A 17786-nucleotide genomic window follows, 5' to 3' on the forward strand; every position below is an offset into this window, starting at 1 on the left:
ATCTTTTACCCAGTTTTATTTTTTTTATCACATTATTAGATTTTTTCCTATAGAATTGTTTGAGCTCCTTATATTAATTTATTTTTTGTAGAGATGGGGTTATGCCATGTTGCCCAAGCTGGTCTTGAACTCTGGAGCTCAAGCAGTCCTCCCACCTTAGCCTCACAAAGCGCTGGGATTACAGTTGTGAGCCACTGTGCTGGGTCTGAGTCTGACATTCTACTCCCTTCCAGATAATAAGCACTTCCCTAGACCTCCTATGTGCCTGCCCTGTTCTGAGCACTTTGCATATATTAAACCATGTATACCTCACAAGCTCTATCTTTCTAGACGAAGAAGCTGAGGCCCAGGAAGGTCGAGTTGCTTGACCCTGGTTGAACAGTTGCCCAGTGCAGAGTGGGAATTTGTGCCTGGCTACCAGGTCCACAGCCAGAGGCTGACCAGCATATGCCGGAGCCTCCAGGCAGCACACAGCTGTCATTTGCATTCCACACAGAGTCCTGTATTTTTCTCCCCAAGTTCTGTAGCATAGAAATGACAGTTTATGACATTTCCTCATGGACCAAAAAGAAGATCAGCGAGTAGAATACAATATGTTGGTTTACGTGCATAAGATTAGAAGCTGGGGGCCAGGGCAGGGCTGCTGTGTGACTGAGGGCTGGACTGGGTCTATGTCCCTGACACCTGCCTTTTCCCTCCTTTCCTTTCCCAGTGCATTTAGATGATGTGCACAAGGACCCTGAGCTCTGTGAAAGACAGGCCCTAAACAAATGCAGGCCACCATTGCTGACATTTGACAGCTGGGTGTCAAGGCTCAGCGATGTTCTGAAGCCCTGATTTTCCACCAAGTGCTCTAAATCCTTCCCTGCCCCCATTCCCCAAGGTTCACACTATAGCCCCCATGCTCTCTGCGTCTCCTATCTTAGAAATCTCATCTGTTCTCACCAAGTCAACCACCCTTTCCATGTGGACCAAGCCCTAATTTAAGTCTTCAGCCCTAATGGCCTCCTGGACCCCAAAACTCCTGCTGGACTCTGGCACTCAAGCCCATAGTCTTCCAGCTCAGATGAAAAAGCATGTTTTTCCTCCACAGTCCCCTCCCTCCTGGTCACTCCTGTTGTCTCCAATATGCCCTCCTCCTACTCCGCCACATGCATTAGAGTCCTGGGGGGCCAGGCCCCTCCATGATTCACTAACTGGCTTTCCTGTTCCTGTCTCACTCCTTGCTCCCAGTACATTGCTGTCCATTTCTATTCTTAGGACATCTGCATTCACTCTGCTGAGTCTGTGCAGCTCCCTCAAAGCCCTGCACCTGGCATTAAGGTCCCCACGATCTGGCTGGGGCTAACTCCCTAAGCCCACTGCTACGGGTCCCTTGCACAGACCTTCTGTTCCAGCCCCACCAACACACTCACTCCAAGATCATGCCATTTTCCATCCCCAGACTTATGCCCAGGCTGTGCCTCCCACCTGGAACAGCCCCTGCCCTTTGCAGCTTCTATCCAAATTCTCCCCAGCCATCAGACTAGCCCAAGCTTAACCCCACTTCACAAGGTCTCCCCTGTTGCCGCCCCCTCTGTCCTTCCTCAACTCCTGTACCATTTATTGCTGGCCCTGCTCAGCTGGGAGCTAATAGTGCAATGCCTCGTAACAGCTATTCCGTGAACAGTCGGCATTCCTATTAACATCGTTTATTTCTCTGTTCCATGATGAATTCTTCATCTGCCTAAGTTTGGGCAACTCTGGTGCCTTTCATGGTCCTGTGCCAACTGCAGAGGAGGCCTTGACCCACCTGAGGAGGTTTCCCCTGGGCAAATTCTGCTCTCGGGTCTGGACGCCACCCGTGGTAAGGCTCAGCCGCTTGGCCACATCCGGCTGTCCCTCGGTGAGGCTGCCCTCCCGGGCCCGGCCTGGGGAGGTACCATAACGCTCTTCCAGGCACCGCAGGGGCACCGTCCTGTTGATGGGCTGGAAGATGATGGCGCCACTCTGCTGGGAGATGGGCCGGCGGTTGCCCACATAGCAACGCACCAGGCCGGGGATGGAGTCGAAGCTCTCCATCTCAAACTGGTACTGCACACGGCTGTACGCCTCACTGAGCCGCAGAATTGTCCGGTTGATTTTGAAGTGCTGAGCGAGGTTCTTCCACTGACAGGTTAGGACAAAGTTCCCAGGGCTGGACAGAGAGTCACGAACTAGGAAGTCGCCATCTCGCTGCACAAGGTTTTCAGACACCTTTGGGACAAAAAGGTGAGTGAGGAGTAGGAAAGGCAAAATCACATTCCTTCCAAAAGCTTATGGCTACCCACTTCTCTGGGCCAACGGAAGGCAATGCTACTATTTCTTCTTGGGTCAGCTGTTTAGTTTTTCAAAGGTCAAATTCACAGAAGATCCAATCATTCATTCAGGAACTACTGACTGACAGCCTACTTGTGCCAAGCACCACTACAGGGGTGACAATGGCACACAAGTGCCCACCTCATGGAGCTCCTGTGTTTGGTGGGGAGCTTCTGTTTTAGTGAAAATAAATAACCAATGGCTATGGTATGTCAGATGCAACGTCAGGGAAAAAGTAAATCAGGAAAGGAGACAGGAAGTGCTGGGCAGGGGATGAGGGCTGTCCAGTAAAATAGGGCGGTTGGGGAAGTGTCACAAGAACATGACGTGTATATAGACTTGAATGATGTAATGCACCAGGAAACAGGAAATTAGAAACTGTGTCGGGCAGGCCTGATTTTCCCTCCCCAACAGGTGGAGTGAGGAGTAAGAGGGTGTTTGTTGGTGTCTAGAAGTCGTCCTCGGAGCCCTCTCAGAGGACGAGTCCATGTGCAGGACACACCAACTACTGGCTAGAAAGCCTGGAACTAAGTCGGGCCGGCAGGCTGGGGTCTCTCATCTCACAGTTACTATAAGGGTTATGCATTTGTATACATAATACATGCAAGCGCTGGAACACAGTGGATGCTCAAAAATAACTCGCATGATGCTGCTGCTTACAGCAACTGGAGAATTAAGACTGTGGTGCAGTCTGGCTGTTCCTGTAGCCTCAACCACCTGGGTTCGCATCCTGGCTCAGCTGTAAGACTCTGGACAAATTACATACTCTCCTTGTGGCTAATTTACATTATCTGAAAAACACAAATGATAATATTACCTACAGGATGGCTAAAAAAATTTAAGGAGCTAAAATGTTAGCAATAACTCTTGTTGTTATGGTTATGGTTATAGTGTTCAGTTACCCAGTTTGGAATGATTTATTGCTGAAAATTTATACTCATGGCAAATAGTAAACAAATTTAATGGCCATGATAAGGAGAAGGACAGTGGTGACAGTCACCAGTTTTATAACTGACAATTTTTCTGAGACATTCCATCATTTGATCAACAGTATACTTCTGTTAGCTTAAAATAGTAGGCTACCATGGTTACCTTGAAATTGCATCTTTGCCTTAAAAATGTTTTCACTTAGAAATTCCATTTCTTAGAACTGAGCCTGTGAAGGCTGGGCATGGTGGCTCACGCCTGTAATCCCAACATTTTGGGAGGCCGAGGCAGGTGGATCACAAGGTCAAGAGATCGAGACCATCCTGGCCAAAATGGTGAAACACTGTCTCTACTAAAAATGCAAAAATTAGCTGGGTGTGGTGGTGCACGTCTGTAGTTCCAGCTACTCAGAGGGCTGAGGCAGGAGAATCGCTTGAACTTGTGAGGTAGAGATTGCAGTGAGCTAAGATCGAGCCACTGCACTCCAGCCTGGTGACAGAGCAAGACTCTGTCTCAAAAAAACAAAACAAAAAAAAAACCAGAATTGGGCCTGTTGAGCCTGTGAAAATAATTATAGGTATGAACATAGTACTCTTAAAGGATGTTGGTCACAGTGTTAGAAACACCCTAAGTGTCCAATAAATTGTGATGCATGCATACCATGGACAGACATACAATGTAGGCTGGTACAGAAGAATATTTTATAGTGGGTGAAAATTTCCAAGACATAGTAGGTGAGCAGAATGGGCTACCAAAAAAGTATATGCAGTACAATCTCATACTTGATTTTGAAAAGCCCCGGAGAATATATGTACACAAAAGTGTTCATAGTGGTCATCTCCAGGAGAATTATGAGGAGAATTATAGATAAGAGTTTAATTTCCTTATTTATGCTATCTATATTTTCTACCATTAATTTTAAACTTAAAAGAACAAAGTCAGAATAAGAATTATTTATTTGATTGTGCCAAGAAATCTGCTACATTAAAAAAAAGCCCAGGCGTGACTCATGCCTGTAATCCCAGCATTTTGGGAGGCCAAGGTGGGTGGATCACTTGAGGTCAGGGGTTTGAGACCAGTCTGGTCAACATGGTGAAACCCCGTCTCTACTAAAAACATAAAAATTAGCTGGGTATGGTGGTGGGTGCCTGTAATCCCAGCTACTGGAGAGGATGAGGCAGGAGAATCACTTGAACCCAGGAGGTAGAGGTTGCAGTGAGTTGAGATCATGCCACTGCACTCCAGCCTGGGCGATAGAGCAAGACTCTTGTCTTAAAAAAAAAAAAAACAAAAAAAAAAAGCTTATGACATGATGCCCTTCCTCCCAGCCCCTGCCCACACATTCCCTGTCAATGTTGTCTTTGGTTAATGATTGGCCAGATCAGGTTTACAATAAAAACCCAAGGGAAATTCTATGCCTCAATTCTGCAGACTTATTCTATTTTTCCATTTTTACAGTATTACATAAAAAAACATTATTCATGGCAATCATCCAAATGATGATCACACAGTATATTCTGGGCTACAAGTCTGTGGTCATGGGTTTAATTCCCTTCTTCCCCACCTCTGGGTCATGGTATCCAGTATCGAAGCGATGGAGAGGGTGAATAACGCTGGCTCTACTGGGGCACAGGCAGCCTTGTTGGTCTGGGCCACCCGCCCTCTCTCCTCCTGAAGCTAAGCTGCTGCCTTGAGAGGGAGGGGTTGCAAATAGTTTGAGGCTGCTGGCAGCTGGCCAAGGGTTCAATTACCTGGGCCACAGCCCTCCCTCCTAGTTCTTCCGGTTGCTGACCCTGTGGCTGCTGCCTCCCACAACTCTGCTTGCAGACCCCAGGAGCGCTGGCTGTCCCGTCACTTCCTGAACATGTGGACGTGTGCTCTGGGTTCTTGACCTCAGCTCTTACCAAGGTCTTCTTAGTTAAGGTTCTAAATGAGGTCATTTTTAGAGTATTTGTTTTTGGTTATACAGGAGCTTGCTCCCACATGGCCTCGGAGTGGGACCCTGCAGGTCATCAATCTACACTGCCTGAGAGTAGCTGCGTGTGCGCTGGACAGAACGACACCAGGTACCTGTCGGGGAATGCGGCCGTGGTACCAGGCATGGCTGCGCAGGTCCTCGCTGCTCAGCAGCAGCTCCTCCTCCAGCTCCTTCTTCAGCCTCTCGGGGGTCCTGTCCATCATGTGCCTCTCCTTGGAGAACTGCAACACAGAGTCAACCATGAGCTCCCCTGCCCAGCCCACGCCAGGCCATGCCAGCTGAGGTGACCGCCTGCTTCACTAATACAACCAGTTATGCTGAAGCCTGCATTCAGGTAAGGGAGCCTGGATAATGATTACAAAGAGCTGTGACCTTTCATTTCTCTGGCCACAAGTGTGTAATAAAATTTTTACCTGCACATGGAGACTGTGGTAGGAGAGTCCACCAAGTAGTTCCCTTTACCAGTCTACCCAAACAGCTGGGCAGGAAGGGCCAGAGAGACATGCAGACAGCAAGACACATGCTGCCCAGGCTACTCTCTTCCCGGGGGAGCTTTTGCATTCTCCTTCAGGACTGTCCTGATACAGAGTGGGGAGGGCAGCAGTTCCCTTCTGGCCTTAGATCCTGGCCCAAAGCACAGTCCCTGGGCTGGTAGTGATGCCCCTGACTTCTTTGCTGTTGGCAAACTCAAGTTCAGGAATTGTCAGTCTTTAGAAACTTTTAGGGCAAATGGACAGAGCAATTTTATGTCTCTCGAATCTAATAACAGAAGTCTATGTCTTCATTTCACTTTTCTAATATTTCATTTTTATGACAGATAGGAAACTGAAACAAATTTAAAAAGGCAACCCTGGTCCTTCACCTCAGATGGTTTGAGAATCACTGGTCTGCGGCACTGCACAGTGGCCATGGCAGGGAGTGCTGGGTGGCCAGCAGCAGCTCCAGGTTTAATTTAGAACCAAGCCCACTTACAACATGTGAACTGAACCTGGAAACCTGCCTAGTTTCCAGCAAGACCAGGCTCAGGAACCACTTGCTGAAGGTCCCATGAGCAGAAAAAGGCTGTGTTCCTGTGATTTTCCCATTTCCCAGCTTGCCCTTCAAACCCCCATGAGAGCCACAAAATTATTACTTATTACACTACTTTTTAACAATGTTTATTTATTTTATTTATTTATTTTTTGAGACAGGGTTTCACTTTGTTGCCCAGGTTAGAGCACAGTGGTGCAGTCTCGGCTCACTGCAGCCTTGGCCTCCCCGACTCAGGCCATACTCCCACCTCAGCCTCCCTGGTAGCTGGGACTACAGGCACGTGCCACCACGCCTGGCTAATTTTTGTAGTTTTTTTAGAGACAGCATTTCACCATGTTGCCCAGGCTGGTTCAAACTCCTGGGCCCAAGTGATACATCCACCACCTTGGCCTCTCCAAGTGCTGGGATTACAGGTGTGAGCCACTGTGCCTGGCCTATTAGACTACTTTGCACCTCAGCAAAAAAACAGTTCCAAATCCTTTTCCACCAAAAAAAAGCCCTGAAATTTTAGGACTAGATTCTTATCCTCTAGTGTTTCTTTGCACATTGGCCCATGAAGAGCACTAACTGAAATAATGACTCGGGCTGATTTTTAGATGGGGCTCCAGCTTACTACTTGTGTGCTACTCCCTCCTCCTCTTCTCACTGGGCAGGCACTCACTCGGGAGTGTTTGAAGGATGGAATTTGCATGAAGATATGCTGACACTGGCTGTCCAGGATGCCCGCAGGCTTTAGACGGTGATGTTTGACACCATCCGCTCCCATCATTAATATTGTACAGTCGTATCTGAAGATAGCTCGAGTGTGGAATGCAGGTTGTCAACCTGGCCACGCTTATTTTTCATTTATTGTCTGTTTTGCCTCCCACTAGACTGTAAGTTTTATGGAAACAGAAATCCATCTTCCTTTGCCTCACTGCCCTTGAGCAATGCCTGAAAACATCAGGCATTGGGTGTTTAGTAAACAAATACCCAGGATGAGAAAAGATGATGACTTTGCTTAGTAATGGAGATACTCCCTTTCTCTCTCAAGTTACGTGAAGCCCTGTTTTCACTGGGCATGCTGCATTCAGCCAAGAGACCACATTCCTCAATCTCTGTCTCTTCCAGGGAGATGTGGCCACAGGACTCGGTTCTGACCAAGGAGCTGAGATTTGATGGCTGGAGCCTCAACACCATTCTGGACTCTGAGTGGGGAACCATACCTAGGAATGGCTGGGTGGAAGGCCTGATTGAGGCTGGGTCCCTGATGACTGAGGGGCCAACACACCAGCCCTGGACTGCCAGCCTCCAGGTCTCCTAGGTGATCTATCTTAGGTAAGCCTGGGATTTGTGGGTGTTCTGGTCACTGGTGGCTGAACTAAGTCCTAACCCATATTGTGACCTGACTGCCATTTAGTCACCCTGACAGGCAGTCTGCAGGCTGAGCCTAAATCCTTTGAACTGCACCCTGGACCCACTTCTTGGTCTGAGCTCTAAAAATACAGAGCTCTGAAAACATACAGCAGGTCTTGCATAGTTCTTCATTGAAAATTTATTTGCTTATTTCCAAGAAGCTATTTCCATATTTATCTTTGCATTTTCCTTCCTCCCTGATGACCTAACACTCAGCCACCTCTCCCTCTCCCTGGCTCCTTTCTCAGCCCTGTTCATAACAGCAAGGGTTTTTTTTTTTTTTTTCTTTATATGTATCAATCTTTTATTCCAGGTTTTGAGATAATGCTGTTATAAACTGGTTACAAAAAATATATAAAATCAGCTATCTTCCTAATTCCTAAGAGAAGAACAGGAAAATCCTAAATTATTGCACTTTCCCCCGTAGACTCGAGAGAGGGAATCATAGGGTACTGTAGGAGGTAGGGCATTACAGGAAAGTACCGAGAGAGAGAAATGAAGATATTAAGATTAACGCTCTCAAATAATTTGGGATGAAAGACCGGACTTCAAAAACTATGCCCTTAAGCTCTTGCATAATTTATGAAAAGTTTGAAGGTTACACAACCGCCTAGACTTGTATTTTAAAAGGGAAAGAGGGAAAGGGAAAGGGAGGAAAGTGAGAGGGAGGGAGAGGGGGAGACCCAGAGTGAACAAGCAATTGCAAAAGGCATTCACTTCCAGCCAGTGAGGGCTGGCTCGAATATGCTGCAGAGCCAGGTTTGCTGCTGGGAGCCTCTGCCTCAGCAGATGATGTGGATAACGTCTCCCAAACAACTAAAGAAAGCAATTCAAAAGGATCACCTCATATGGCCACCTCACGATTAAATAGTGGTTATTTTGGGAGTGGATACCTTCTAGAACTTTCACTACTGCTTTCATCACATATATTAATGCAACTATTTTTCCCAGCTGCCTGTATTTTATAAGATCTTGATCTCCCCAACTATGATTCTGCCACTATAGATAAGTACTTTGATGGACTGTAAACCCCTAGTGTGACCATATAACAAATTGTTGCAAAATGTATCCATCTGTATTCCTGAGAACACTGTGATAGCTGTGCTTCTTGGCGACCAGAAATGAGATTCCTGCTTCATAGGACTGGTCATGTGTGTCTGCAATATTTGGCAAAATTCTGAAGGCTTCCCACATGCAACTGAATTACTGGTGACAGTATATCCTTCCACTTTTCTGCTGCCATGTGGGAAGAATTTGGATTTTTCCCTGAATGCAACCATTTTGTTCATGGCCTGGGCTAGTTTTTAGGACATGGCTATGAAGCAAATTCTAGCACTTTAAGGTAACACAACAGAGCCTCTGCCTTCAGCAAAGGTTTCATACCGTCTGTGTGGCTGTTGGTGTCCTCTAATTGATCTAAGCTCTAATTTATTCTACGAATGCCCTAAGAATCCTCCTGCCCTTCCTTGGACTACCTTTTTAAGGGAAGGGCAAAAGAGGTAAGTACTGTATTCATTCACATAATATTCACATGCACTGTTATAACTGCATAGCCCAGAATTATGCATGAGAAGAGACAGAATAAGGTGTCAGGCCCTAGGCATTCCAACTGTTTCCAATCTTGGGAAAATAAAGAAGACGAGCACATCATTCAAATCCACCCCAGTTCCTACAGCCTTTTCTCCTAGCTCTTTTCCAACTCTACCACATTTGTAGACATCTTCTCAACTCAATGTGCTTCAAAGACTGGCTGGACTCAGATCATCCTCAATCCCTCTGTCAGCAAGGGACAGCAGCCACTCTGGCACCCAAAATGAGTAACACAGCTGTGCTCTCTTAGAAAGCTGACACTGAGTGTGAATGCAGGACTCTGGCCCTCTGCACTGTCGTTCTTCAACTGCCAGGCAGAGACAGCAAGCCTTGTGAATAATCATTTGCTTACATAAATGCAATAAACATTAATAATGATCACATTATCTAGTAATACAGCTTTCTCTCCAAGTTCAGATTCTCTAACATTTGCCCCTGAGTTTGAACCTCATTCCTAGAAGGCATCTGATTCCTGGTTTTTCCAGCTTTTTGTCTTCAGGGGAAGGAGGTAGCAGAAGGGGAAGAGTGGGAGAGGTAAGGTTGGTTTTCACTGCCTCAGCACAGGCTCCAGCCATCCTGGGCTCACACCACACAGCAGCTGTGGGCTCAGCCGCCGGAGGAAGGGATGCTGCTGGGCTTTGGATCAAGAACATTGTGCCCAAAGATCTTGCCAGGTTCATTCCAGGGACCAAATACACCCACACCACGATGAGACAAACATGCAGTCAGGGCCCATATCTTCTGCTTCAAGAAATTTAAGAGTAGTCCTTTTGGGGGGACAGGGAGAGTAAGAAAAGGTACTATATACATAAATAATAGGCATGCCTTCAGCAAGAAAGAAAGAGGAGAAGGGAGGGAGAATTAGTAAGTACTGTACATGGCCCTACTTGGAAAGGTTCATGTTTGTCCCGGTCATTAGCATTGGGGTCTGAGATGAGATGTAGGTAAACTGACAAACAGGGCAAATGTAGGGGGTGGATGAGGCCCTCTCTTGTCCAACCAAATTGCAGTATAGTTCGAAAATTAATAAGTTACTATAATTGATGCTTTTCATGAAAATCTGAGTCTAGTAACATCTTTCCTATCCCCAGCATTTTAGTAGACCTCGACTCATATCAAAAGCTGTTACAGTAAGGTGTTTAAGATCCACCTCGATCCACAGGCCACTGTGCCACGGATCTGCTATGTGGCCTTGGGCAAGTGACAATAACTGTAAAGCCTGAGGCTCCTCATCTACAAAATGGGTAGGATAATGTGTCATGAGGTGTTAATAAGGATTAAATGGGTGAGCACCTGGAAAGCATCAAGAACATCCCTGGCATGCAGTCAGCACTGGTGTCATTACAGACTCATATCAGGATGCTACGAATCTGCTTCCATAAAATAAGAAGACTTTGTGTTCAGGGTCTGATGCAGGACGCTGAGGGAGGCCAGTGTTTGGGAGGGAAGCATCCTGGAGCTTGCCGAGTGCCTGGAGGCTGCCTGCCGCAGGTTTCTTCAATCCTCACTCACTGCCTGCCTGTCCCAGCACCTCTGCTCGGTTACATGGAGCGGGCTGGCCCTAGCTTGCTGGGGCTGGCCCGGAGAAATCATAAATATCACTCTGAATCTGGAAAGCACATCTCTGCAGCCCCATATGGCCCTGGCAAGTCCAGTCTTGACAGGCTGGAATAGCCAGGGCCTGGAAAATGATTGGAAAACACGTTCTGGAGGCGCAGAGCCAGCTCCGCGGACGTGCTGGGAACCTCGATTAACACGGAAACCCACATTTCAGCAGCTCTCCAAGGAAGAAAAGCCATTCCGGCATGGGAGGAATTGAGCTTGGGGTCTCCTGTATGAGCATGAGCCTGCATTTCAAATCAGGCACAACAATGGGCCCTGGATGCCCAGGAGATTCCAGTTCTCAAGACTGGGATGCACTTGGAAGATCTGTCAGAAAGCCCCAGAGGAGGCTGAGGACACTCATTCACATGTAAGAGACAGCAGAATTTTTAAAAAGATGGCATCTACATTATAATTAATAATTATTTTACTCCATCCCTGCCTGTAAGAAAGGCTTCCTAGTTCCCACAGGATTTTAAATTGTGCAAATCACCAGGAAAGACTCTATCCTCAGGCCTGGGAACTGAGGGTGAAAAGAGGTTGTTGCTGGCCCATGGCCATCCATCATCATGACCAAACAGTTGCCCAGCATCTGGCTGCCCACAGGGGATGGATGCCCTCGTCCCTGCCCTCAAGGAAGGCACAGTCTCCTTGGAAGACAGCACACAAAGAACAATTTAATGCAACCCAAGCTCTAGAAACACACTGCTTGTCCTGCCGTCTGCTCCCTGTCCCTCCCAGCTCTGCCACCAGGGCAAGTTACTCCACCTCTTTGTCCTTTGGTTTTCCCTACGGAAAAATGAGAAAAGTCACTGTGGCCAGAAGTGAGTGTCCTGGAAACAGCTTCATGGGGATGGGAGGAGGATAGAGATCTGGAGAATCAGGGTTGGGCGGTGAGGGTCAGATCTAGGACATTTGAGCTGAGGAAGACAAAAAGGGCTGGCCTTGGCCGGAAGGTTCTGGCTAGAGGGAAAGGGCTGAAGCATGTGAAGACACAACAATGCTATGTTACATATTTTATATAGATCCAGCAACCCCACCGTTTCCCAGGAGAGCCCCATCTTCACTCCGAGCATGTGGTTCTGAGCCCACCTTCCTAACCATTGCTGGTTGGCTCAGGAAGGGCCCCTGTCCCAAGCTGGTCCAATCAGAGTTCTTCCTGGGATTTTTCTAGATGGAAGTGAGCAAAGAAGATACTCTATTCAACTCCAGTGAAAACACCATGAGACTTAAAGCATGGAAGCTGCATTACTCCTGTGTTTCCTGCCAGGTAGAACCAAGTGCTGAGAGAATCAAACCAGAAAACAAAGAGAAGAGGAGCAAGAGATGGAAAGTGACCCCGGGCATGTACATCCCTAAGCCCCAGCTGATTACATCAGCCAGAAAACTCTCCTTGTGACCTAGGCTAGTATGAGTGGGATCCCTGTCACTTGTGATCAAAGCAGTCCTGATCCAGAAAGGTGGGGACTGGCTGAGGGCGGCCTGACATTGGTGGCTGAGGGTTTATACCATCACACTTCAGAAAGTCAGAGTCACTAAGACTCTTTGCTAAGACCAGGAAGGCCACAGGTATACAAAAAAGATACTTTTAGAGAAACCAATCTGGCTGCAGTGAGAGCAATGGGCTGGGGGCCAGGGCTGGAGGCACAGGTCAGAGTCTTTTGAAATGTGCTGACGATGACCAGATCTCCATCTCCAGCCCTTAGGGTTGGTGCCTGGTAGGGATATTTACTGGAATCCATGTTTGAGCTGAGATGTCAATATGGATAAACTGAACTCATCCCCTTTGCAAAGCCTGATCTCACCCTTTTCCCCAGTCACTGGCATCTCTTCTGTCCTCATTATTACCAGAACTAGAACCCTCAGGATCAGCTTCCATTGGTTAAGAAATTCCTGATTCTGGCCAGGCGCGGTGGCTCACGCCTGTGATACAAGCACTTTGGGAGGCCGAGGTGGGGGGTGGGGGGAGGGATCACGAGGTCAGGAGTTCAAGACCAGACTGGCCAACATGGTGAAACCCCATCTATACTAAAAAAATACAAAAATTAGCTAGGCGTGGTGGCTCGTGCCTGTAATCCCAACTACTTGGGAGGCTGAGGTAGGAGAATTGCTTGAACCGGGATCTGGGAGGCGGAGATTACAATGAGCCGAGATCATACCATTGCACTCCAGCCTGAGCTACAGAGCAAGACTCCATCCCCCCACCCAAAAAAGAAGAAAGAAAAGAAATTCCTGATTCTTTTATCTATCCCCACTTGAATCCCCACTGTTTAGAGGACTGTTCTGTTCTCCTAGAACTTCTCCAATAGCCTGCTAACAGTTTCCCTACCTCCCATCTCTAGTCCTACAACCTGCCATCTACAATGCCACCAGCCTTGTTCTACTGCCCCTAGGTTTGGAGATCTTAGCCCAGGAGTGCTCCAGCTAAGGCCAACATGACAGCCACAGTCTCTTTCAACTCCCCTCACACACCATACACACACACACACACACACACACACACACACACACACACACACACAATCAATGAGCTTCTAATATTTAGTTTTCATTCATGCCAGGGCTCAGGCCTGGTCCTTGAGGGCACAGACTCCCGTCGTGCCCTGTTCCCTCAGAATCCTGAGCTTTCAATACATTCCCTGTAGCCCCAAGGAGCAGAGCCACAGCCCCTGCCATATACTGAACCTGCAGACACACTAGGATTCAGCTCTGAATTTGCCAGGAGCCCAGCTCATGAGAAGGCTGTGGATGCAAACAGGAAGTGTCCCTGGGGGCCCCCAGAAATAACTGTCAGAGGCATGACTGGCAGGGGAGATGGGTAAGGGTCCTGCCATTATGAAGTGGGTTCCATGAGAGAGTTGAGGGATTCAAGTTTTCAGGACATTATTTGGGTCTGTCAGCTGCCAAGGTCTGGGGAAATACTGGTTATGCTCCCAAGGGCTCACAGTAATCTCCAGATAAAGCCCAAAGCCTCCCTCATAAGGTAGATAATGCCCTTTTCCACCTGGCCACAAGCTAACTTGCTAACATGTTTTGACTTAGGGCCCCAATTGCAGGGGCTTCACGGCTCTCTGAACATAACATTCCTCATGTCCCCCCTCCATGTCTCTGTCTTGTGGTCCAGCACACAGTGACACAGCTGTAGAGGTGCCGACTGCATAGCCTGGCTGGAGTCCAGGATGGGGACTGAGGAGCAGCCAGGAGAAAGTCAGACAAGGCAGGCGGGGACCTTGAAGGCCAAGCAGAGGCCATGCCTTATTTGCCTTTGGCTCCCAGAGCCTGGCCCAGTGCCTGCACACAGTGAGTGCCCAGTAGGCACTGACTGGCTAGAACCATGCTCACCTGCTTGCCCTCTGTCTAGCAGGTTCCTTGTCACAGTGGGTGTGGAGAAGAGGAGAAAGCTTGGAGGCTGGTCAAGAACAAGTGACCTTGGGCACATTTCTATACTTCTGAGCTTGTTCTGCATGCACAAGGAGTGAGGTAACAATTCCCAGCTCATAGGACTACAGGACGTAACACAAGTAAGGCATCTGGCACTATACCTGGCACATGGATGCTTGTTTGACACAATGTGGAATTTGAACCCTCTTTCAAAGATGGCTTTTGGCAACAAAGTGGAACTACTTCATTAAAGAAATAAAAAACCAAATTTTAAAATCCGTCAGGAGTTTTAGAGATATCTGGCCCTTGAGAATTTAGTTCTAATGGAATATAAAAGCTAGAAGTTGGAAAATTGATCTTTACTTAGGCACAGGTTTGTTTATTTCATTTATTTCAGTTCAAAATCAATAGTTCTTACGGTCTGGGGTAGCACTCAATGGTTCTATAGATGCAGGGTGAGTAAGCAGGCACACTGTCACTTGGTGGCAAGCACTTTGTATGCATATCTCAATATTAACAACTATATGTATTAGCTCCAGGTGGCTCACATATCCACAAGTACACAGCCCTGCATGAGAGTGCAAGACAGTTTTGTGTTTGCACAAGGCTAAGAGGTCCTTGCATGTAAATTCTGTCTTCTTGGACACTTAGCTGTTGATAAATTTTTTGTTGAATTTTAAAAATTGAGATGATTTTCTAGTCATTCATTTATTCTATAATCAAGGCTGGCAATTAACTTGGTTGGATAAAAAAAAAAAAAGAAGGGAATGTATGCATAAAAAGAGGAGGAAGAGAGGAGAAAGGAGAGGAGGCTGGAGAAGGAGACAGCTAGCAAGCTGCTGGGCCATTTTATCCTAGCTGGGAGCGGCGGGCTCCAACATCCGGAATGCTATCAGGGTTTTCAAACAAAAGCCTCTTTTCTTCAGCTTTGGAACAGTTTATTCGCTTGAGGGAGAAGTCCACAACAGTCCAGGCCTCTTATCAAATTGAACAAAACATCTCCACAGGTTGGGATTTTCTAGAAATCCTATCCAGAAATTTTGATAACAAACAAAATAAGTCTGACTGGAGTTCTGGATCTTTAATATTAACATTGGTCTAATTTCTTTTTCATTTTTTTGAGACAGGGTCTTGCTCTGTCTCTCAGGCAGCAGTGCAGTGGCGCGATCATAGCTCACTGCAGCCTCGACCTCCTGGGCTCAGGTGATCCTCCTGCCTCAGCCTCCTGGGTAGCTAGGACTACAGGTCTGCATCACCATGCCTGGCCATTGGTCTAATTTCTAAGCAAAGCCTAAGAAGGTGTCTTCCCATGAGGTCAGGGTGGGAAACCCCATGGGTTGGGCTGTGAACTACACCAGGTGGCCCAAGCAAGGGTCCAAAAAGACAGATCCACATCTCAAATCACTGAACTCTGGGAATTGCTGTGATGACTTGAGGCCTGTGTCATCACTGTCCCCAGTAATGCTGTAAACACATAAAGAAAATGAATCCCTAAAAGCACACTTTCAAAAACCACTACGCAAAGCAGTCTGAAGCCTCGTTCTGAAGAAGGTTGCTACATCTGGCATTGTCTTGCAAGTAAATCCACCCCAAAATGAAGTTCTTCAGAGAATTCAGAAACTCAGCCCTTTTGAATCCCTGCCTTGTGGTGCATTTCAGGCCAAGTTTACAACCAAATTCCTAAGTATATAAAGGACTATTAAAGACTCAACTGGCATTTTTACAATTGAAAACCTGCATAAATTGATCATGAACCCAAGGAATGAATAAACCCCAATTACTTTCCCCATTCTAAACCCTGCCTGAAGTTGAAAAATAAAAATCCAGTTCTCTACAAGTTTGAAGACCAGTTACTTCTAGTACAAGGTCTTGGGTGTTTTCATCTAAAGTAGAACAGGAAGAACGGGGATGGCACTTGAGGTATTCCTAAAGCCTTGTAATGAAATCATTAGTAGTCTGGGTCTGTTTCACCTTTTATTGACACTTGCTGGTTTTGTGGCTTACCTAAAAATATTTTATTATAATCCAAAGATAAATGAAGAAAGGTCTGAATTCACCAATCCTACTTTTCCCATTGGGATGCCAGGCTAGAAAAATAGTTTCTTAAGCTAATAACTGTGATTAAAGCCAAAGCCTATACTTAAATAATTAACTTTATAAATAAAAAGTTCAAAGAGGAAAAAAAAATCAAATTTTATATCCCCTATTTGGTAAACAAAACCAAATGTGAACATGGGCATCTGGGCATCTTTGCCTGGCCCAGCGGGCACATGGTGGCCAGAACCATGGCTAAGGAGCTGCCACTCACACACAGCTGTCGTGAAATCTGTATACTGATTACAACAGCTGCCCAGCAGATGGCAATAAAGTGTGTTGAGGAAAGGGTATCTTACTCTAATTCACCCAAAGGCGCCCTATGGGCCAGCAGGGAGGGGCCCTGAGTGTGTCCCTGTGACTTCTCTGCCTTTTAGGTGTTGGGCTCTTGGTAGCTGAGGACCTCTGGCCTCCCTGGGCCCCTTGCCTATGAGCCAGCTCCTTCACACTGTCTCATGAAAGCTCAGAGATGCAGTCGTTGCAGAGAGCTTCCTAATCCATTGCATACTTCATTCACCCTGTTGGCTCAAGTTCTGCAGAAACAGTCAGGGGGTCAATTTTCAACCAAGAGCTCGATAGTCACTGGAACACTGTGCCTTAGATGAAACCCAAGGACTTACTGTGTGCCCACGGTGCTACTCGGCCTCCCTGGTTAGGTCTGAGGCAGCCGCAGCTGTGATGGAAGGAGGACTCCAGGCCCTGACAGCAGTCACAGCCTTTTTGAGGAGACAAAGCATTTGAAGAGAATGCGCAGCAATAAACATCTATCTTATCTGGGATCAGTAAGGGTTTCTGGTCTCTTCTGACAAAGAAAGCAGAGATTCCATAAAAAATTCAGTAAGTTTTAGCATTCTGGAACACTTCAATTAATTTGATGTTAATGTTTAAGCACCTTGATGAAATACATTTATCTCTTACAAATCCTAGAAAGAATCTCCCTTTCAGCAAAGATTCTGCAGATGGATTTTGATGCCATTTTATATAGACCAAATTCTCACTTCAGTGCCATTAAAACTGATTTGCAATTTGCTGTTAAATTAAGATGCTTCATTTTCTTACTGTATATGATTTTCCTTTTCACAGATGAGTGAGGATACAAGGGCAATCAGACCCTAATGCAGATAAGAAAATACCATCAAAACCCCTAGAGACCCCAAATCTAAGAGATTTCCTTTCATTCATTATCAAACCTATTCAATCACTTATCAAAAGAGGCTCAGAAACCATGAGTAGTAAATATGAAGAGGATATCTGTAGAAACCCTTGCTTATCAAAGTTCTGGGAAATTCCCATTAAATTTCTGTTATCCATGTGTGCAAACTAAAAAGACTAATTTAATTTAAATTTGTGAAGACTGAAGTCTTAGAGCAGAGCACTCTGTAAGCAGGCAGCAGTAACTTACTCCTACCTGCCAAACTAATTATATTAGAATCATTGTGATAGGTGCCCA

General features: G+C 46.5%; 1 protein-coding gene and 1 long non-coding RNA gene across 4 annotated transcripts in view; one reads left to right on the plus strand and one right to left on the minus strand.

Annotated features, from left to right (window-relative positions):
- Positions 1-17786, minus strand: part of BCAR3 (BCAR3 adaptor protein, NSP family member) — a 132969-nt gene that overhangs the window by 24417 nt on the left and 90766 nt on the right. For all 3 annotated transcript variants that reach the window (XM_032247995.1, XM_032247998.1, XM_032247996.1), the window contains 2 exons: positions 5335-5463; positions 1793-2235 (listed from right to left, as the gene is read on the minus strand). In XM_032247995.1, coding sequence (XP_032103886.1) covers positions 1793-2235; positions 5335-5463 — 572 coding nt within the window. The remainder of the gene's footprint in view (positions 1-1792; positions 2236-5334; positions 5464-17786) is intronic.
- LOC116530048 lies at positions 5462-12622 on the plus strand. The gene is made up of 3 exons (XR_004259801.1): positions 5462-5576; positions 6928-7591; positions 11887-12622. It is a non-coding gene; the product is annotated as an uncharacterized LOC116530048 (long non-coding RNA).

The sequence above is a fragment of the Sapajus apella genome, unplaced genomic scaffold, assembly GCF_009761245.1.
Source record: "Sapajus apella isolate SASKATOON/1434 unplaced genomic scaffold, GSC_monkey_1.0 scaffold64, whole genome shotgun sequence".
Classification (NCBI taxonomy): domain Eukaryota; kingdom Metazoa; phylum Chordata; class Mammalia; order Primates; family Cebidae; genus Sapajus; species Sapajus apella.